Source organism: Eretmochelys imbricata, chromosome 7 (assembly GCF_965152235.1).
Source record: "Eretmochelys imbricata isolate rEreImb1 chromosome 7, rEreImb1.hap1, whole genome shotgun sequence".
Taxonomy (NCBI): domain Eukaryota; kingdom Metazoa; phylum Chordata; order Testudines; family Cheloniidae; genus Eretmochelys; species Eretmochelys imbricata.
The window spans coordinates 24955270-24978159 of NC_135578.1; the positions used below are offsets into that span (position 1 = coordinate 24955270).

Here is a 22890-nt window from a genome sequence, read left to right on the forward strand (position 1 = left end):
AACAATAGCTCTGAGGTATGACCTGCCCCACTCATCTCTGGATGCTAACTGAAGCATGGTAACAGTTTAAATGTCAACATTAACTATTTTACTGCTGAGTACTTTATAGCAGGAACAGTCTGTGGTGTGCTTATCCATCACTGTTCAATGCAATGACCGTTATTGGACTATGGCAACGGGACAGCTAATTGCTGGGTGAAAAATTAGAAAGTAAAGTTCTCCCCATCCCTGCAAATCACTCCTGCACCTGCCCACATGGTGCAAGGAAAGAGAAGCAGCATTTAATGTCATCACTAGTGACAAAACCTTCAACCACTTCCTGAAAGCCCAAACTCCCAGACTCCCTCCCACACTTTTACAGGTACCAAATGCCCCAATTTTTCATTATCCCATTTGTTAAAACTTCCTGTTCAAATCTATCTGCCCTTCTCTAAAACCCAAAATAGTACTAACTTCATTGTAGAGGTTATGTCAATATTTTAAAAAAAAAAACAGTGGGAGAATGAAAATATCAAAATGAGGGAAGGGCAGCATAAGTATTTTAATATTAAAATAAATGTAACACCATCATGATCATTAATTTTCATAATTCACAACCTCAACTTTTTACATATAACATCTGCCTCAGAATTTTCAGCTTTCTACAGAACTTAACACTAGAGAGCTATAGAAACCTTATCGCATAATTTAGATCCAGCTTGTTATTGTGCATACTACATAGGCCCTTATTTTTAACACTTACTCCTGGATTCTGTGCCACTGGAATTCTGTGCCATTACACAATGCAGAATTTTCCAGGAACTTATGTTGTGCGTGCAGAATTTCCCTCTTCCCCCCCGTCCCCTTACAGAAACGGGCTGCAGAGCTGCTGACCACTACTAGGGGCCTCTGGACCCAGCAGAGCCCAGCTTGCAAGTAGAAGACACTGCCAGGGGATGAGGGAGTAGAAGCTGGAGGGTTCCTGGCAGCTGCAGTTCCCAGTGCACCCTGAAGGAAGGAGGCAGCATGCAGCAAACTCCCTGCAATCCCGGGACCCAGCATCAGTCTGTTTCTCCCTCCGGATTCCTGGGCTCTAGAGGGAAGAGGGTGGGAGCGTGAGCGTCTGGGCCAGGGGGGCCCTGCAGCTGGGCTCTTGGGGGGAGGGAGGGAAGAAGAGTGTCTGGGCCATGGGGAGCCCCACGGCTGGGCTTGGGGGGGAGGGGGGGGAGGAGAGTAGAGAAGCAGGAACTGCTCCTGGGGGGAATTTGAGTGTGTCTGTATTATTACAGACATACTTGCTGACAGGTATTCTGAAATAAATTAAATTATTTTGGTAAACTGGCGTGATTATATAGTGTTATTTTGACAAATAGAATTTGCAGAATTTTAAAATATCATGTGCAGAATTTTTAAATTTTTTGGTGCAGAATTCCCCCAGGAGTAAACACTCTCACAGAACACTTATACACTGAAATGTACAATCAGGATCATCTCTAACAGGCAACACACTCTTTAAAGTATATCTACAGAGTGTAGTTTAACCTTTTATTAAACACTGCCTCTAAGGGACAAGTTTTTGTCAGTCCTCTGAATCAATTTACAACCATATATACCATGTAAAAACAAACATTGATTCAATTATATGTATAGAGTGGGCACAGCTTTTTTACATGTACACAGTAACATGCATGCACAAAGGACCAGCTAAAATGTCCAATTGGTCATTTCCACACACAATTACAATAACTCCACACAAACTGTCCATGCACATTTTCATGTGAATAATTTTTAAAATCTGGACTTCTTATACAATGCTACACTCTTCTACTGAACAATATTATAGTGAACTTTCTAGCCACGGTTACTTTTGCTTTATTCAAAAGAAATTAAAGCAGTATGTTATGAACATTAATAGAGGTGTACAATATGTTGCCATATTGAAACTTTCATAACCTATTCTGTCCTTCATTAATTCACAAAGGATTTCTTAGTTATAGTAAATATTTGTATAATTTAAATATTTGTATAATTTAAATATGTAAAATGGAAGTCTGCTTTCAGGAGTAAAATGGGAAGTACAGTACTGTGCTTTTACCATCTAATTAGATTATAAGATCTTTGGGGGCAGGCACTGTTTTTGTTACGGATACATACAATGCCTTGCAGAATGGGTCCTCAGTCTCTGGGACCTCTAGGCACTATCATCATATAAATATAGCTTCCATTATTACATGAGTAATCCTCCTATTGTACCTATTAGAACTGGTTCCCTTAAATGAACATTATGCCATCTTGAACTTGCATTTCACTAGCAAATAAAGGGCTCAATCAGGAAACAGGGCCCCACTCTGATAAGCCCTGTACATACACAACAAAAAAAGTCAGTCCCTGCTTCAAAGAGATTACAGTCTAAACAGTTCAAAATTACCATGTGTAAACTAAAAACAAAAATGGCAGAAATGTAATTGAAGGTAGAGAGAATTGTCAGAAGGGATGATTTACACGTTATTTTCAAAGAAACATTTATTTCTACAATCCCTCTTTAAAAAGGGTTATTTGGATACTATGTATGCTCTATCTTGTGACCCATCCATAGGTCCCTCAGTAAAGGTGACCATCAGTTTCAGAGTGAATAACTTCACTTGTATATTTCCAGTCATGTCACATCCTACTCAGTAAAGTAAACATAGGTAAATAGAGGTGTTCTGCAATTCAGTGACATTAAAATCTAGTTACATTTAGCAAGGCAGAAGGAGGAAAGTAGCATAAATTATGTTAACTGAGCACCAGAAAAAAGTACTGGTTTTATAAATGGTTACCAAAACAGAAAATAAATGAATTATGTAACAGAGTCAAAAGCCTGAGCAGGCTCTCACACCAGAGTAAACAAGGAATAACTGCTGAAATCAGTTACGCCTATGTGAAATCAGTGTAAGTGAGAACAAAGCCTTGTGTGTCTTGAATAAACAAGTTTACAGTAGGCACCTTGTCCAATTCTAGTACAAGTTAGCTACTCCATTAATTAAGCTTAAGTGAAAAACTAATTTCTAAACAAATAGTTTTACAAGTTCTCCTTCAAGCCACTAGATGGTGCAGTTTACCCTTCTCTATTCAGAGAGGCTTGGAGCCACATGTATCAGATCTTGAAGAGTACCAGAAATTTGGAGGTTACTTCTGGCAAGAAGAAAGCTCTAGTCTCAGATTCTCAAAGTATGCTATCTGCAAGAAAATGTATATAAATATCAGTGTGTACACATTTATAGTACACACAGATCATGCTCAATATAATCAATAAATGAAATAAATTACCAATATCTGCAATTCAACTACCTTTCTGAAAAAGTTAATTGCCATAAGCAGGGTTATTTCCCAAGAAAGAAATCTAAATCACAAGATTTTCAGAGATCAAAGACTTATTCTGTAAAAATCTTTACATAATCTGATGGATGATCTTATAGGGGAGTGAGCAGTATTTTATCAGATGATCTTAAGTCTTGCACACATGCTCAGAGTCTAACTGGTTGCCATATGTGGGGTCGGGAAGGAATTTCCCCCAGGTCAGATTGATAGAGACACCTTGCAGGTTTGAATTAGAGTAAATGGTGGAGTCTCTGTAACTTGAAGTCTTTAAATCATGATTTGAGGACTTCAGTAACTCAAGCCAGAGGTTAGGGGTCTATGACATGAGTGCATGGGTGAAATTCTGTGGCCTGCAATGTGCAGCAGGTCAGACTAAATGATCACAATGGTCCCTTCTGACCTTGAAGTGTGTAAGTCTAAAGTGTTTTATTCCTAACATGCTACTAGATTAAACCATTTCTAAACCTTTTCTATTTTTAGAGAACTGCAAGATTTACTAGGTGAAGCCTAAAACAGAATATGTAAAGATTTAGAAATAAGATTGTCTATTGCACTGCAAGCCAGGTGATATCAGTCCAAATTATAGGTCAAAGTCACTTCTGCTTACTCCTGGCACTTTCCCATCAAATCAGTTTGATACAGAGAAATCCACATTCCCTTCTAATAGAGGAATGCAACAAAGCACATATTTGCCTTTTACCTCAGAGTAGCTTTATGATTACCAGAACTATTTGGCACTAACAGCAAGAAGGTAGCAAGATGCTTTTGCATGCCTTAGAGGAACTTTGGGAAGCATTTCTAAAAATACACACAGTTCCACAAATCCAGCTATTATCATCAACCGCACAGATCACGATTCACAGTTCAGAACATAAATGTTACTTCCTAGTTCCAGAATCAAAAGGAAATATGCCATACATGCAAGCTAATCCAACATCCCTTTCCCTTCAGCTTTTCCAAAAGCTAGAATTTTCTTTAACATACCTCTTCCTCTCAGAGGAATTATAATTCTTCCTACAACCAACCAATCTACACATAACCTACATTTATTCTACATTTTGTAGAAAGGAGAACAAAAATAAAGATAAAAATCTATTTAAAAGAAAAAATGGTGGTTAAGTGATAGATAAAAAATTATCACTTTAAAAATCCAGATATGTTAATGCATTTTAGTATTTCCCATTCATATTCTCCTATGAATTTTTTCTGGTTATACTACTAAAAAGCTTCACAGACAGCCCTTTAATAATTTTCGAGTTAAAATGATTCCAAAGAAGAATTATAAATACAAGAAGGTTGGAACCTATTCTCAATTCTAAGAAAAGTGAGGGAGTACCAGATTTATGTTTATACAGATGCATATAGCATATGAAACCACTATCAAGTCTGCAGGGATGTGCATATATAGAATTCTATACTTATGCAAGCCAAATAATTTATCTGTAAAAATATTCATAAAAGAAATGATGATACCATATAAGGGCAATTACCATATATTTTATGCTGTTTTCAACAGAAAAGGCGGTTTATAAACACTAACAGTTAAGAATTAACTGAATCATACTTTGAACATACACAGGTGTACACATACACATGAAAGATTTACATTCTAACCAAAGATTAACTACTTGGTTGTGTTATTTGCATAAACTATCAAATTAATGAGTAAAAAAGGAATGTCTTCATAGAAAACCAATTTTACCTGTAGATACTGAGAAAGCTGAAACAGTTCCTGAGAGTACATACTGGGAGTGTTAGCAGCAACCTATGAAATAAGAAAATATTATCAAAATCATGTTGGGTATTCTACATCAAATTCAGACAATTCAAAGTGTATCTGTAAATATTTAAGAAAGATCACTGCCTACCAGTTCTTTTTCCTCTTAGCACCTTTACTATTCTACCATTACTGTATTGTTGTTTATTGTTTGTATTACAATACTACCTACAAGCCCCAAACAGGACTGAGGCCCAACTGCACTAGGCTCTGCACAAACAGATACTGAAAAAATCACTGCCCTGAAGAGTTTACCATCTAAATTAAAACACACACAGACAAATGCTTGAAAGGCAACAGATGCACAGCAGTGAAACCACTTGCACAAGATCATACAGCAGGTCAGGGGTAGTGCTGGGTACTAAACCCAGGTCTCCCAGCTCCTAGTCCAGCGCCCTGCCCACTTGGCCATGCTACCTGTGATATATTCTATTCTAAACAAAGCATCAGTCTGCACAAGGTTCTTCCACCACACAGAAAAAGTGCAAGGCACATATCTGCAGTATGATTTTTGAAAAGTTCTATCGAAATAGTAGCTGACTGCTCTTAATATCATCTGATGTCCCCCCAGCATGGCTGAATGGTCATGGAAATAAATCAACAATGGACTGATTCAAAAGAAGAGTTAAAACCAATTCAGTCAAAAATTTTGGGTGAGGCTTCATTACTACCTATGTTTTGCAACATACCAAGGACCCCAAAATTTTCCCTAGTGCTTTGTTGGATAATGACTCTTGCATAAGGAGGCTTTAGAGTCTGGCTTGGGCCAACTTAGAGAAAGACCTACAAAACAGCAGAAAGTCATTCTCCTAATCATGCTCGACTCTCTCCAGACCCACCAAGAGCAGAAAACTCATGGGAACAAGAGATGCGCCTTTGCTTCAATACCTGATCTGCCATCAGATTTGGAACTGGTGGAGAGATCTCAACTAAGTTGGGGCTTTTGTTTTGTTGGGAAATATCTAATACATACTTAAAACAGGAATAATAATAGTAATTAAAAAAAAAACACTGCCAGACACAGACAAAAGAGAAAAGGAACAGGTTCATAAAGACAGTTTGTCAGGCAGAGGAATAGATATCAGATTATTTATAGCCTTGGCTCAGGGCAGGTAGGGGCTTGAGGTATACATGTGCATCCCCCAAAGGGTCAACCAACTCAATATAACAACAGTCAATAAATGCTGTTCTTGTCACTTCACTGTTCCTAATCTAATCTAATCATCTCTTATCCACTGAGTAAAGGGCTCCATAACCATTTTTTAAATAGTATGGGATACCACTGCCTTATTTTTTAAAAATTTACAATTGTAGAAAGAAAAGGAGTACTTGTGGCACCTTAGAGACTAAAATTTGAGCATAAGCTTTTGTGTAGCTCACGAAAGTTTATGCTCAAATAAATTTGTTAGTCTCTAAGTTGCCACAAGTACTCCTTTTCTTTTTGCAGATACAGACTAACATGGCCGCTACTCTGAAAACCTACAACTGTAGATGTCACAGTAGTGGAGGTGGGATAGAACATTCAGTCCTCGTCAAAACTCACATTGTCTCACACTCCAAACCATAGAGCATTCTGCAGCAAAAGCCATCTTTCATGCCAGTCATTTTGCTCATGTCACTCCCCTTTTTGAATCTCTCATTGTCTCTGTCCTATTTCATCAAATTCAAGCTTCTTGTTACCATCTTTGATGCTCTATAATTCTGCCAGTCTTGATTTACCTAAGCATGTAGTGCTTCATGTTATTTTGCCAACATTTCCACCCCGACCACCAGTGGAAAAAGTAGAGTATTCCCATACCATAAAAACTCAGCCTGCCATGCATATACTTGTGATACTGAACGAATGAATAACATTTAATTTTTTTAAACAGTAATATTAAACCATGTAAAGTAATCCAATGCAAGGCACACCTATAAGTAGTTAGGTTTTTCCTATTCTTTCAACTTTTTAATTAAAGACCGAGTACAAATGACTTACCTTGTCAACAGGACTTGGTAATGGAGCATGGATGACACTGAAAAAAGAATTAAAACACCTTATAATCTGTTCCGTAACAGAATTATGCAAGTAAACATCAAGTACGGAACAGCAGTTCAAAAATCCACAGAACTATCAGTATTCCTGTAAATGTTTAACTTAGGACATTCTTCATTTTTAAGTTCATTCTTAGAGAAAAGTCACAGAAGTTAAAAACACTGTTTTTACATCTTCTGCTCACTACCATTTTGTGAAATCATACTTTGATGTAGATTTTTCAAATTTAGTTTTTAGTTCTAATCTAAAAATTAAACAAACAAGTGAGCCACTTTCTAAAACCTTGATCACTATTTTTATATCATATAATTAGATAAAATTTTATATGTTTTTGAAAATAAAGAAGATTTGTTAAGGTTCAAATGCAACTTACATGTGGAAATGAGTAACATGCACAAAAACATGCACTTACAGGCACTAGATAAATCACCCTAATATACAACTTTACTGATGAAGAAAGAAAATGTTATACAAAAAGTTGAATGAACTAATCTTGTCCAAGGAAATAGCTACTTTTGTACAATTACACATTTGAACAACAAGAGCAATTTACATAACTTCCGAATTTTAACAGTGTTGTTGTAGCCTGATTGGTCCCAGGATATTAGGGACACAAGGTGGGTGAGGTAATATCTTTTATTGGATCTGCTTATGTTGGTGAAAGAGAAAAGCTTTTCAGTTGAGGCAGAGCTCTTCTTCAGGTCTGGGAAAGGTACTCAGTATCACTGCTAATACAAGGTGAAAGGGATTGTTTAGCATAAGTAATTAACACATTTCAAGGGACCATTCAAGGTGAAGTGGCCTGGTAAGGAAAGGAAGTGGGGGAGAGCAGGTGGGCAAAGGTAGTTGTTAGTGGGTTACTGATTGTTGTAATAAACCATAAATCCAGTCTCTCTATTCAATCCATGATTTTTAGTGTCTAGTAAAGTTACGAATTTCAGCTCCCAGGCATGTCCCCATCCTTAATTAATTAATAAATAAATAAATTAAAAAAAAAAATCTTTCCTGAGCCCTCCTCTTCTGGGCTTCAAACAACTCACCCAAACTCTCAAAGCTCACCATCAGAAGCAAGCTCCCCACAGACTAGGACACACCTACTCAAAGCAGCACCAGACCCTGCCAGAACAACAGATATATCAACACCCGACAACACACCTTTCAAGATCCCTGGGTCCGATACATGTCTATCACAACATGTGGTCTACCTCATCCAGTGCACTAAATGCCCCAATAGCAACTATGTGGGCGAAACAAGACAATCACTATGCTCTTGAATGAACTCACACAGGAAAACGATAAGACAAACACACCACCACATCATCTATGGGTGAACACCTTTCACAAAGCATTCATTTGATATCTGACTTATCAGTCCTCATCCTCAAAGGAAACCTACACAATACTTTCAAAAGAAGAGCCTGGGAGCTTAATTCCATAACTTTGCTAGACACTAAAAATCATGGACTGCCTAGAGACACTGGATTTATGGTTTATTACAATCATCTGTAACCAACTAACAAACCCCTCCCAGCTCTCCCCGCACAAGACTGGAAGGGTGAAAAAGGGCCACTTCACTTTGAATGGTCCCTTGAAATGTGTTAGCTACTTCTGTTAATCAATCTGTTCTACCTCATATTTAGCAGCGCCACTCCGAGGGCAAATTTACACTTAAAATGCTGCATCAGCGCAGCTGCACCAATGCAACTGCACTGCCCCTGCAGCACTAACAAAGACACCGTAAGCTGACAGGAGAGCACTCTCCTGTCAGTGTAGTTAATCCACCTCCATGAGAGGCAGTAGCTATATTTGCTACACAGTGCTGGGGGGGGGGAGGGGGAAGGGGGTAGTTCAGTATAACTAAGTCACTAAGGGGTATGGGTTTTTCACTCTCCTGTCAGTATAGTTATAGTGATGCAAGCCTGTGGCATAGACCCAGGCTTGGTCTACAGAACAGACTTACATCAGTATAACTATGTCACTCAGGGATGTGTAAAATCCACACCCAAGTGTTGCAGTTACACTGACCAAACTCCTGGTATAGACAGCGTGATGTTGACAGGAGGGCTTCTCCTGTCAACATAGTTTCCACCTCTCTGGGAGGTAGAATACCCACTCTGCCGGGAGAAGCTCTCGCATCAGCATAGGTAATGTCTTCACTCAGCGCTACAGTGGCACATCTGTGTCGCTGCAGCACTATATCCGTAGTATATACAAAACAAGCCCTTAGTTTCCCAGACCTGAAGAAGAGCTCTGTGTAAACTCAAAAGCTCCTCTCTCTCACCAACAGAAGCTGGTCCAATGAAAGATATTACCTCACCCATCTGGTCTCTCTAATTTTAACTAGTAATGACAGTTTAGATTCCCATATTCTGATACAGAAGTTGAGATTTAGAAACCAAATCACACTAAAATAGAAATAATTTCCTATACTAAGTAATGCTGACTTAATTGAATCACTTCAGAATAGCATGTTAAACCAAGTTTCAAAAAAGTACATTGTTTTCATACATTAGAAAACAATGATTTAATAGGATGAAATTCAATTTGATGTTTAATTCACAGTATAGTAGTAAATATCCAAGAAGTACCATATAAAAAGATTTAATACGAAAGTTCAAAAACCTATGTTTTATAAAATACAATAGTGATTTTGCACCATGATTAAATTCGGATCATGTATTTTTACTTGATACTAAAAAGTTCGCTAAAACAGAAATTTTAAAAGCACGTCTTTTGTGCATGAAAGGAATAATTTTATTTCATCACCTAATCAAATTAAAAATAAAACATGGCATCTGAAAAACAATTATAGAAGCAATTACAAGTAGAGCTGGTTGGAAATTTTCCAACAAAACAAATTTCTTCAGAAAACGCTAATTCACTGTAGTGAAATGTTTTGCTGAATTACAGATTGACAAAAAAAATTTCTGAAACACAGACACGTTTCCTATTGGAAACCACCACATATCTCCAATTTGCCACAAAATTTCAGTAAATTGCAACAAAAACAAAATGTGTGAATTCTGAAATCCATTAATTTTGTTTTAAAATGTTTTTCATTTATTTGTTATGGGTCTTCACATAGCTTCCATCAGTGCTGTATTCAGGATATTTGATTTATATTACAAGAGGTGATATTTCCCATTTATGGGGAGCCAAGACCCATTATTCCTGTCACAACAACTTTACAGGACAGCAACAGGAAAACTGTCAGAAAACTGAAATCTAAGGCTGCAGCTGCCAGTTACCAACCACCACCCCCTCAAACTGCAGGTAATTTTTTTTAATTAAAGGAAAAACAGTCTGGTTCAACCCCTCTTTCACTGCCAGGGCCATTCACCAAAGTTACTACAGCCCCAGAATGGCACCTTAAATCACCTTAGCTTGGCTAAGAAGCAGAGAGAGAAAAGCTGGTTGAGAATAATATTTAGTTGGGGATTGGTCCAGCTTTGAGCAGGGGGTTGGTCTAGATGACCTCCTGAGGTCCCTTCCAACCCTGATATTCTATGGTTCTATGATTCTATGAATAAGCAATTATGCAGTTCCACAATAGATGTCCATTTATTTGTGCTTCTCCATTTTTCAAACCACTTTGCAACTCCCACATTCATACTGCAAGAATTTGAGTCCATGTAGTTTGACCACTTCACATTATTCCTGGGGGAATTCTGCAGCACTGTAGTTGGCCTTCAGTTAGTTTTGCTATGATCTTGCTCAGAAATGGGAATTTTGACACTGGGCTGTAGTTATCTTGAAATGATGTATCCAAGGTTGGTTTCTACAATTCTGGTAAAACTATTGTATGTTTGAAGGAGGAAGGAAGGATTCCTTCACTGAAGGATTCCTTTGCTATTTTGGTCAGGAGTGGCACTAGCTGTTCATAGCTCTTTTTCAAAAGCCAGAAAAGCTATGAGTTGGATTCACAAGTCATGGGTCGAGACTTCTTTACAGTTTTCACAACCTCTTGATGTGTGAATGTGCTGAACTCTGGGAATGCAGATGGGCTGTTGGTTGGTGGGTACAGGCAGAGCATAACATGCTGTTCGAGAAGTCTTCCTAAATGTGCATGCTCTTTTCTGCAAAGTAAGATGATAATTCTTTGTGCTCATTTCTGATGTAGGTTTGGATTGTAGGCACTCTGGACTGATGAAACAGTTTACCACCCCGGATAGCTCCCATGGAAAATCAGGGTATATAAAACTGAGGTCATTGTGTGGGACCTGAGAGTCTTATTAATTCCACACCACAGGGATTCCTTTCTCTAGGGTTCCAGGACTAAGAAGAAAATTTGACTGATCCCACAAAGAAGCTTCAGACTCAAGGAATTCTACTGACACTCAGACCAGCTGTGTGGGAAAGATTCTTCCCTATCCCAGGTTAACAGGACTAAGAAGAAGCAGTAAGATTTCACTATAGAAATTATATTAAAGAATAGAAAGAGAAATACAATAACTGGAAGTTGTCTTGTAATGTCTACACTCTTTCTAGTCAGATCTCAAGTAACCTTATTTTGGATTTTAATTAAGTAATGCTATAAGCATATTTCTCATTTATAAGTCCACACCCATTGGCCTAAGAAAGCCAGTAACTCAAAATATCAACAACTGCTTAAACTTGTTCCTTTCATATCAAACAATTCTAACAGCAGGCCTGCTTAAAATAAGTGCATCCTTGCTCCTTGGAGAATTACTGAAAGAGTGATATGTATTAGACGTACTAAAGAATAGATAACTGATTATTGTAAGTAATTGTACTAAGAAATCTGGGTGATTTATATTGTTCCTTGGTATAGTTGCTTGGCCCCTGTGATGTCCCATTCAGGATCGCAGAACTGTGGGCCTCTGTGTTAGCACTCTGTCTTAGCAAGAGTGAGAGCTTTGCTGCTGCTAAGCTGTGTGTCAGCTTCCTGACACACCAGTCTGTCTACCTTGCCAGCAAACTCTTCAAGACTCCACCAGTCTAAACTTGGCCTTGCAGGTAACTGTCAGTGAATCCCAGTTCCCAAGCTCCCCAGAGCCTGCAGTGTCCATTCCCTCTCCAAAAAGTTATGTTGGCTGTCTCCAAATTGAGAGCATGCATCAGCGTGTTAGGGCAGGTGAAGATTCACATTTCACTTTAATACACAATATTGTACTATTCTTGTTTTATTGCAAAACTAAGTTTATTAACAGAGATTTGAGTAATACTGAGCAAGAGAAAAAGAGATAGGTATACTTACACACAAAACAAAAAATAGGGACATGCATTCTAGTGACAAAAATGTAATCTTAGCAAGTTAAAATTGCTCAGGCAAAGATTGTCTTTCTTACTGGCATATGCAGCCCTCCAGGCCAGAGGACCCAATGTTCACGGAATCAAAGGGTGTTGGTTCCCTTTGTTCCTGGAGTCACGGATAACTAAAATGCCTTTTTTCTCCCCTTATATTACCCAAAGTTCACTGTCTTTGTCTCAAGAGCCAGGAAGGATTCCTGGTGTACAGACTCTGTCCCTGCCATCTGTGCATTAAGCTGCTGCTTGTTCACTTTGTTTATTGTATATGTAAATGTACTTTCATTGTCCTCTTCCAGTAAGCCAGGTAAACCAACATGCCTTTGTCTTGGGCAGCCTGGGTTTATGCACTCCCAAACATATTTTAAAAATATATTTCCAACACACACACACACACACACACACACACACAATTTTGTACACAATCTGTACATACATAATGCCATGATTTTCAGGACCAGTGAGACATCAGTTTACATATGCTAATTTACATAACACCTTTTAGATACATATTATGACAACACAGTGCTGGGGCAATCAGTGTGTCAGGCCTGATGCGAGTTACAGTATGGTAGGCTCTCTGCCAGTTGGCACTAAGGGGCCCCAAAAGTCACAGCCACACTTTTGATTTTTATTAATCACTTACAAACCTGTATGTGTATTTTATGTTCAGTACGTGCCTAGCACATTTGTTTTATCTAAACTTGATTGATGAACTTTTGATTGTTTATTCACCAAGAAGCACAAGAGTACACAACTGTTGGTTAGGTAAGAATTACCTTGTGTACTCAACTGAGAAATACCATCCAAGGTAAAAGACTTTGAAAGAAATTAGTGCTAAAATTCGTAAACTAATGCTCCCTGCACTCAAAAGTTATCCTAATTAAATTCCATCCTAATATTGGCTATAATACTTACCAAATTGGCAAATCTAGTTTCCTAGATTTCAGTTTTTAAATCTAAATGGCACCTCAACAAATTCATAAAAATGACTCCCATTCACACTCACAGATGCATAAAAATATAGGTCTTCATGTAAAGACACAAAAACACAATTTACAAATCCAGTTTTCCATTCTATTTTTTTTTCTGAATACCACTATAAAATTAAAACCATTCAAGTTCATATAATTTAATTGGGCATTAACAAAGTTTCCAGTTATGATACAAGTTCATACCTCTATGCTTTTATCTACCTGAGCAAAGCATTCACAATAACAGTTTATAACAATTTTAACATATATATTTGTAATTTGAGCATAAACCACCACATATAAAAAGGTCCTCACCAAGAGAATGTTCTCCTCTCCCACTTTTGTCACCCCACTAATCTCACACTTGTGTGAGTGCTGCCTTTTAATTATATTACCAGTGCATATTAGATTATAAAGGCTTTGGGGCAGGGATCTTATATGTTACGTACGACACATACCTATATAGACCTATATAAATCTACATGTGTTACATGTTATTTATTACAATAGGAATATACTTAACAAGAAACCTCATAAAATATTCTAATTTCCGTAGATATTAATAAATACTTAATTATACTTACTCTGACCGTAATCGGGCTTCCATACCATCTGGTAGAAATAGTTTTATTGCGGAGACTATACATCCATGGGTAACTGAGAAAAAATAAGAATACTGTGAGTCTTAGTAATCAGTTAATAAGATATTATTTATTTAATGGAAGTGCAAACATGGTTTAAGGAAATATGCAGCTATGTTACAATCAAGGAACTCTGAAGTGGATGAGCAACAGAAGGAAGGGAAAGTCTCTAAGCATTAACCCCTAACGTCTGGGTCTGCCTGCTCATACCTCCCCATGAGAAAGCAAAAAGCTGCCAATCAGAAACTTTAAGACTTGATGCCCTGTGCTGATTCCTGACCTATAGTGTAGTTTCAATTCTGGATCTTCCACACCCAATAGTACCTACACAATTTTTTTTTTTCCTCCAGATAACTAGCTCTCTGTAGACAAGAAAGTTAATTGCAGATTTCAAAACACAACACTGACAACATGAGAGACTAGGCAAAAAATGGGAGTATGTCTTAACTGAATTTAGGTGACAGGAACGTAAGTTCTGGAAATAAGGAAAATGTCAAACACCATCCTCTGTTTACTGGGTAGCTTTGTATGAGTGTATCTGGAGTTTAGAAGTTAACAGGTAAAATAAATATTTCTACGTTGCCAGACATGAATTTATAGCACCTGGGACCTGCTTAACAATCCCTGTTTCCAAGGGGACAAAGGAGGGTAGCACAGAGGAGCTATTTGTTTATGATCTTCCTAAGGATGCACTTGCTGAAGGTTGCATCCAAGGACAGAGAAAGAATTTCTGCGCTGGAATTCTTGTAGAACTATGTAGCAAGGACCATGAAACCACCCTTCAAAGCCTTCTCACATTTCAGAGAAAGAAGAAGAGACAGAGAGGAGTAGGGTCTAATTACCCTTGAACTAAAGATACCACTTAGAGTAAGATAAGGAAATCCAATTTATATTTCATTTATACCACATCAGGAACAAATCACTCTCTCAGATATTCTTCAGAACTTGGTTTTTATCAAGAAAGATCTTTCCATGGCTCTGCAGATATCCATAGAACATCTGCATTTTTCTGTATGATTCTTCAGATTTGGGAAGTGAAATCTCCTGGGTAATAGGGATGGGAATGTATGGACTGTTCGAGACATTTTCTTATAATAAATGAATTATGAATAAGCACAGGATAGGTCAACTAAGCACAAAATCACTCACCTAAAAAACACAAACACTTATTAACTTTAAAGGCTTAAAGGGGGGAGGGATAGCTCAGTGGTTTGAGCATTGGCCTGCTAAACCCACGGTTGTGAGTTCAATCCTTGAGGGGACCATTTAGGGATTTGGGGCAAAAATTGGGGATTGGTCCTGCTTTGAGCAGGGGGTTGGACTAGATGACCTCCTGAGGTCCCTTCCAATCCTGACATTCTATGATAATTTCAGAGATATGGTGAATCTGGATTTGAAAAGGGGAACAAATGTTTCAGAACAACATTAAGACAGCTATCCAATGGAAGCGGGAACTAAGGGAGAGGTAACTCAACAAGAGAGTTAATTCTTCCTTGGTCTATATCGAGTTCCAAGATACAAATGTTTAGAGAAGTATTTTCTTGTCTTTAGCATCTGTCCTCATTAAGAGCCACCTGAAAAATGTTTACATTTATTTGTCAGAGAAGACTGGGCAAGAGTTCAGTTATCTTCATGAGATATGTCATGTCACCAGAAGACATTTGTCCAGGTCTGCAATTCCTTGGCTTTGGACTCATCGAAAGAGCAGGGAATAGTCTTGGGAATTTAAACCCCACTCTTTCTAGAGCACTAGTCACAAAAAGAATGCATAGATATATTCAACTATAGGGGAGGAGTAGTCAAATGCCTTTCTCAGCACAGAAAGAAATCTGCCAAGTACATATTTAGGAAGTATTGCTTTCAAGGGGAAACACTGACCACATTTGAAACTAGAGACTGCAGAGACCTTACCTTCAGGTAATGTTCCCAGATAGCCCTTTGGGAGTTTACATAGATTCTAAAGGCAGGTCTACACTTAAAATGCTGTGCTGCTGTGACACTTCAGTGAAGATGCTACTGTACCAACAAGTGAGCTTCTCCCATGGGTGTAGTTAATCCACCTCCATGAGAGGCAATAACTATGTCAATGGGAGGCCATGCTGGCTACACTGGGGGTTAGATTGGTACAACTATGGTGCTCAGGGGTGTGGATTTTTCACACCTCTAAGCGACAGTTATACTGATGTGAGTTTATAATGTAGACCTGACTTGAGACATTAGGAGGTGGCCAAGAATTTGGAAAGTGGATTTTACCAAATAAACTAAGGAATCGTTCTACAGCAGGATGTATAAGAAGATAAATTTATTTTCCAAAGAAAGAACACCATTTGAATAAAAATCTTTGAGGAGGGTCCTCTAATCGGACAATGACCGCAGAAAGTTGTAGGACCCTGAATCGGAAGCCAGTGCTTTGAAGTCACCCATCTTAGACTTTCTATTTCTTTCTTTCAATACAGAATGACTGGAAGAGAAGTCTGGAAAGCTCAAGTAACGGCAAAGTCAATCCCAGGGCTTGGCTGAAGTGGTATCTAATGGATACTAGATGGACAGGAAGGAAATAATTTGCTTTAGAGATAAGTCCAGAAAAGTAGATTTCTGTTCCCTCTATATCCTGTTGTGTTGAGAGGTCTGAGAGACCAGGGATGGGCTAGGGGAAGAGGGCATGCTTAACAAGAGGAGCACATTACTGCTTTAAAAGTATGATGGAGATGCAATCTCTGGCTTGCAAAATCAAGTTGCAAAAGGAGAACTCAAGGAAGACAAAGACATTGCAGAGTACCTAAATGAATTCTTTGCATCAGTCTTCACTGCAGGGATTGTTGGAGAGGTCCCCAAACCCAAGCCATTCTTTTTAGGTGACAAATCTAAACTGTCCCAGATTGAGGTGTCAGTAGAGGAGATTTTGGAACAAATTGATAAATTAAACAGAATAAGTCACCAGGACCACATGGTATTCACTCAAGAGTTCTGAAAGAATTCAAATATGAAATTGCATAACTACTAATTGTGATATGTAACCTCTTGCTTACATAAGCCTCTGTTTCAGATGACTGGCAGATAACTACTGTAACATAGACTTTTAAAAAAAGAAGGCTCCAGACGCAGTCCTGGTAATTACAGGCTGGGAAGCCTAACATCAGTACCAGGCAAATTAACTGAAACTATACTAAAGACTAGAATTATCAGACAGATAAACATGATAGGTTGGGGGAAAAATCACCTCTACTCTTGTAATGGGAAACCATGCCTAACCAACCTATTAGAATCATTGAGGGTGTCAATAAGCATGTGGACTAGGGAAATCCAGTCAATATAGAGTATTTGGACTTTCAGAAAACCTTTGACAAGGTCCCTCACCAGAGCCCATCAAGGAAGCTAAGAAGTTGTGGGATAAGAGAGAAAGTCCTCTCATGGATCAGTAACTGGTTAAAAGATAGGAAACAAAGAGTAGGAATAAATGGTCCGTTTTCACAATGGAGAGATAAACAGTAGGGCCCCCCCCAAGAATCTATATGTGCTGTTCAGCATATTCAGCTGGAAAAGGGTGTGCACAGTGAAGTGGCAAAAATTACAGAGAATGTGAAAACCCAAGATAGTTAAGTTCCAAGCTGAATGCAAAGGGTTACAAAGGGATCTCACTAAACTGTGTGACTGGGCAACAAAATGGCAGATAAGCACAAAGTAATGTACATTGGAAAACATAAAACAGAGTGGATAAAAATCAATAATTTAAAAAAAAATTGGATTTTTTTATTTAAGTCAGATTTTTTTGATAAAACCCTTTTTGAGGAAAATACCTATCTAAAGATAGTTTTAATTAAGATGCATTATAGCTCAAAGATATCTCGTCATGGAATAGGGATTATAAAGTGTAATTCTATAGTATGAGACAATATTTTCCATGTAATGTTCACAAAAAGTTTTGTAAATGAGTTCCAGTAGTTCATGGATTAGGGACTCCATTTTGTAGGGTTCCATGGGCTTCTGTATAGATTATTTAGGTTAATCTTTCTATCTACCCAATGGGACTCAGTGCTCAGTCTAGAAGATACTATCAGAGAAGCTTAGTTTTGCAGTTCTCAGACTGTGGATTTGTGTCTCCAGAGATAACATGCTTGTTAACAGCAAAAATGTTTTTAAATAAATAATAAATAAATAAATAAATATAGAGAGGTGAGCAATAACAGACCTCAACCCTATTGTCCCTCTGCAAATCTGTGTACACAGTCAATCCCTTACCTCTCTCTAAAAGTGCAAAGTTTCAAAAAGTTCAGTGAACAGAAGACTGTTGGGAGCGGAATAGATCTGGACAAGGAGAAGAAGAAGAAGTCAAGAGATAAATGTGAGAAGGGAGGGACAGGCAGTGGAAACAAAAGTGAAACTGTTTGAGCAGCATATTCCAGAAGTCTTGAGGTCTTTTTGAGTGTAGCCTTCATTGATTTGAGATCTATCATACCGTTCTCTCACTAGAAGGGAAAACCTACAATGGAAGCGGGCTGTAAGAGACCCAGTTTGGGAATATTTTAATGAAGTTCCTCTACCTGTAGGTAAGACAGGCATGCATGCAAAATGCAAACAATGCAACAAAGAAATGCAAGGCCTGGTTGCCCGAATGAAACAACATCATGAGAAGTGTTCCTTCTCAGGAGGAAGCTGCATTGAAGATGATGAAAGGAACATTTCTGAACATGCAGGACCTTCAGGTTGGTAAAAAAAATTATTTCATACTTCTTTCTTAAGGACTGCCTGTCTTCCTTCTGCAATATTCTTGAATTCTCATGTTTGAGCAAAAAATATAGTTGTTACTCTATGGATTCAGAGACTGTTGAAGTGATCATCTCACTTTTAACAGTAGTAGCTTCTTCAGCCGGTGTAGAAAAAATATTTTCTTACTTTGGACTAATTCATTCCAAATTGAGAAATTGTTTGGGACCTCAAAAAGCAGGAAAGCACGTTTTTCTTTTCCAGATTATGAACAAACAGGAAAATGAAGGTGAAGATAACTGAGTTAGCTGCAGAAGCCAATAGTTTAAGTTTTTCATGTTGACCTGGGCGGACAGTCAATTGAAATTAAAAAAAAAAATTAAACTATTTTAGTTAAAAACAATTTTAACAAAATCAAACCTGATTTTAAACAACTTGAACGTTTAACTAAATTAAAAAATTCATATGCTTGTTTTGTTAAAATATTATGTTTGCTGCTGAAGAAGAAAATCCAGAATACATAACGTTGTTGTTTTAGTTTAATAAAACAATTTAAATTTCTGTCTGGTGATGTTCTCCTCCTAATACAGCATGGCAAGAAAATGCTCCATATATTAATGATTAACCTGTTGAATTGGAGATAGTTCACCTCCCAATGACCTCATAAATATCTGCTTCAATTACCTTTGGTAAATGAAATTACCAATCATTCATTTTCTGATATAGCTGTAAAATTAACCTGAAACGTTTTCAAAATAAATCACTTAATAAATTTATATTGTGTACCTTCTAAAAATGAAACCTACCTCTATCTCCAAGTTGCGAAGAATATGAATTAAGGTTATAACAACCAACAAGAATACACTTTTATGTAGAAATCCATTATTAAATCGAGACTTCCTGACTAGTGATCTAAATCATGATTTAAATCCATTTGATTTAAATCAAATCCACCCTGACAAACCCAATTATACGGTCTAAATTAGCTGTTACAACTCAAGAAAGAACTTCAAGTCATCGTGGATAGTTCTCTGAAAACATCCACTCAATGTGCAGTGGCAGTCAAAAAAAGCTAATGTTTGGAATCATTAGGAAAGAAATAGATATAAGACAGAAATTATCATAATGGCACTATGTAAATCCATGGAACACCTATACCTTGAATACTGCATGTTATGGTCACCCCATCTCAAAAGATATATTAGAAGTGAAAGAGGTACAGAGAAGGGCAACAAAAATGATTAATGGTATGGAACAACCTTCATACAAAAAAAGGTTAAAAAGACTGGGACTGTTCATCTTAGAAAAAAAGAGAAGACAAAGGGTTATTTAGCCCTTTATGTAACACAAGAATTATGGGTCACGCAACAAAATTAATTGGCAGCAGGTTTAAAGCAAACTTAAGGAAATACTTCTTCACACAAAGCACAGTCAACCTATGGAACTCGTTGCATGGGGATGTTGTGAAGGCCAAAAGAAATAGATAAGTTCATGGAGGATAGGTCTATCAATCGCTATTAGCCAAGATGGTCGGAGACATAACCCCATGCTTTGGATGTCCCCAAACCTCTGACTGATAGAAGCCAGGACTGGAAGACAGGGAATGAATTATTCAAAATTACCCTGGTCTGTTCATTCCCTCTGAAACATCCAGCACTGGCCGCTGTCAGAAGACAGGATACTGGACTAGACAACCATTTGTCTGAGCCAGTATGGCTGTTATGTTCTAAACAGTAGCAGTGGGATGGTGGCAGCAGCAGAGGGTGTCAAGCCTTGAACCATCTGATTAGCCAGCTACTCTCACAGACTACCAAATGAGACGTATACAGAAGAAGGTAGAGAGTCTAGTCTATAAACAAATGGTGGCACAGCATTCAAACCACAGGAGAAATACAGAAACAGATACCCAAATACATGAAACAGCAACGTTGCCAAGTTTCAATAAAACAAGCTCACCAATCAAAGGTTTAGGTCATTATTCTGACAATCACTGAAAGTGGAAGTAAAGGGTAACCAGTGCTGCTTAACTTGTTTTGTAACTTATTTGCTAGTTCCTCAGGTGCAGAATAATGATTTTGAAATGTCTCTGTATAAAATGAAGATGTAATTGCACAATTCATGTTCAAAAAAGAAAAACAGATAGCCACATAACATTCCATTCAGTTACTCAGTGAATGAATGAATGATCAAACTTAAAGGTGAAGCATAATAAATTTTTGTGTTTTGTAGCTCAGGGCCATAGCTAGAGCGGGGCGAGTGGGGCAGCCATGCAGGGCACAGAGCCAGCAGAGGTGCAAAAATGGGGCGGTGCGCAGGATCGAGCCCTGAAGTATCACTCCACCCACCGATCGAGCCCAGCAGCATCTCCCCTACTCCCCCCCCCCGGCGCAGGATCAGGCCCAGTGGCATTGGCTGGAACCCAGGGTGCTCATCGCTGCCCTTTCCTCTTTCCCCCCTCTGCAATCGCAGGCCCAGCAACCCTGACTGGAGCATGCTCTCCCCATATTACAGGCAGGCACAGCACTGAGTGCGCTGCTTGGCTCATACTGGACATGCTCACATGAACCAAGGATGGGAAAGCTTGAGATAGCAAATTGCAACAGGTGTCCCCTCTATCAGAATCTTCAGTGATCGCATAATGTTCTGTGAAAGTATGGACAGAAGCCCCAATCATTGCTCTATAGATTGGGGAGACAGGGGTATCCCTATGGACTATAATTGAAGTAGGAACTGATCTCATGGAGTGCGTATGGACGGAAGCAAGTTGCGCCCTTGCTAAGTGATTAATGCAACTAGAGACCCATTTGGATAGTCTTTGAGGAAATATCACAGAGTTTTTGGATCTTTCTGTGGATGAAAGGAAGAGTTTAGGGGATTTCCTGAAGTCCTTAGTCCTGTCCAAGTAGAATACTAATGTCCTTCTAATATCTAGCATATGCACAATTGTCTCCCAGTTGTCTCAATGTGATTTTGGGAAAAAATAGGGAGATGGATCTGTTGATTCATATGGAAAGTGCAGAAAAAGTAGGGAGAAACTTGGGATATGGCCTTAGAGGAGGAGTTATTATTATTTTTTATTTTTATTTTTTTTTAAGACAAAGGCCATGAATGATGGGGGCCGCTATTTCTCCTTTGTGCCTAGCTGAGGTGATGGCAATTATAAATGCTGTCGTCATGGACGGGAGTAAGAGAGAACAAGTTGCCCTGGACTTGGAGGGAGGTCTAGTCCAAGCCCTGAGAACTAGATTAAAGTCCCAGGCTGAAGTGGGTGGTCAAAGGCGGTAGAGAAGGAAGAGAGGGGCGTTTGCCCGTGCAGTGCTAAATAGCCTCAAGGCAGACCATGAGGGAGGGAGAGCACACGCGCAGGCTCAACCGGACACTGCTACCAAAAATCTCCGATTAGAGGTGCAGGGGCACACAGACACCTAAAGTGGAGCACCCATAGGGACACTACTCTAAGAAGAATATAAATAATCTCTATAACAGAAAGCGAGCCATCACTAAACAAAGCAACATGCAGAGAAATGTTGATGGTGAGGAACAGAGAAAATACGCACTAAGTAGGGAAAAAGTGAATAGGCCTAGGTGCTCACCAATAACATAACATAACCTGACTAAGAAAGTTATGCTCTTCAATAAGGAAAAAAAAAAGTTTGGACGAACTCATCTCTGGCCTATGTCAGGGATTCTAGCTCAACAGTAGGAATTTGAGGAATGAATGCTTATACTACAACCCAATAGGGGCAACATTACCTTTTTACATGTGCAATTATTTGGATGAACCAGACCAAAGTGGAATTCTTCTCTATTGGGAAAACTGGTTACTCAAACAAAATAGCCTTTACAATAAAAATGGGTTATAATGATATCTAGATATATTCAAGGATTTTCAAAAGCACAACTACTACTCTTTGCCTGTACAATCACTACATTATCAGCATGTAATTGTTTTTCAGAAGGCAAAGATGACTAGTGTCTGTATAAGATGCTATATAAATATCAGAATGGAATTTAGTTTTAAAGGAGTGTCGCTATTTGTATATGGCATTTTTGTCTGCATTTTTCCTATTATTATTATGAATAATATTATAGTAAACTAAAAGAAATGAACAAAAGAAAGTATTGTTTCCATTTGTTTACTATGTGCATTTT

General features: G+C 38.2%; 1 protein-coding gene across 8 annotated transcripts in view; it reads right to left on the bottom strand.

Annotated features, from left to right (window-relative positions):
* Positions 1-22890, bottom strand: part of SLMAP (sarcolemma associated protein) — a 166455-nt gene that overhangs the window by 66026 nt on the left and 77539 nt on the right. For all 8 annotated transcript variants that reach the window (XM_077820999.1, XM_077821002.1, XM_077821004.1 and 5 more), the window contains exons 4-6: positions 13978-14050; positions 7095-7131; positions 5042-5104 (exon numbers count right to left, since the gene is read on the bottom strand). In XM_077820999.1, coding sequence (XP_077677125.1) covers positions 5042-5104; positions 7095-7131; positions 13978-14050 — 173 coding nt within the window. The remainder of the gene's footprint in view (positions 1-5041; positions 5105-7094; positions 7132-13977; positions 14051-22890) is intronic.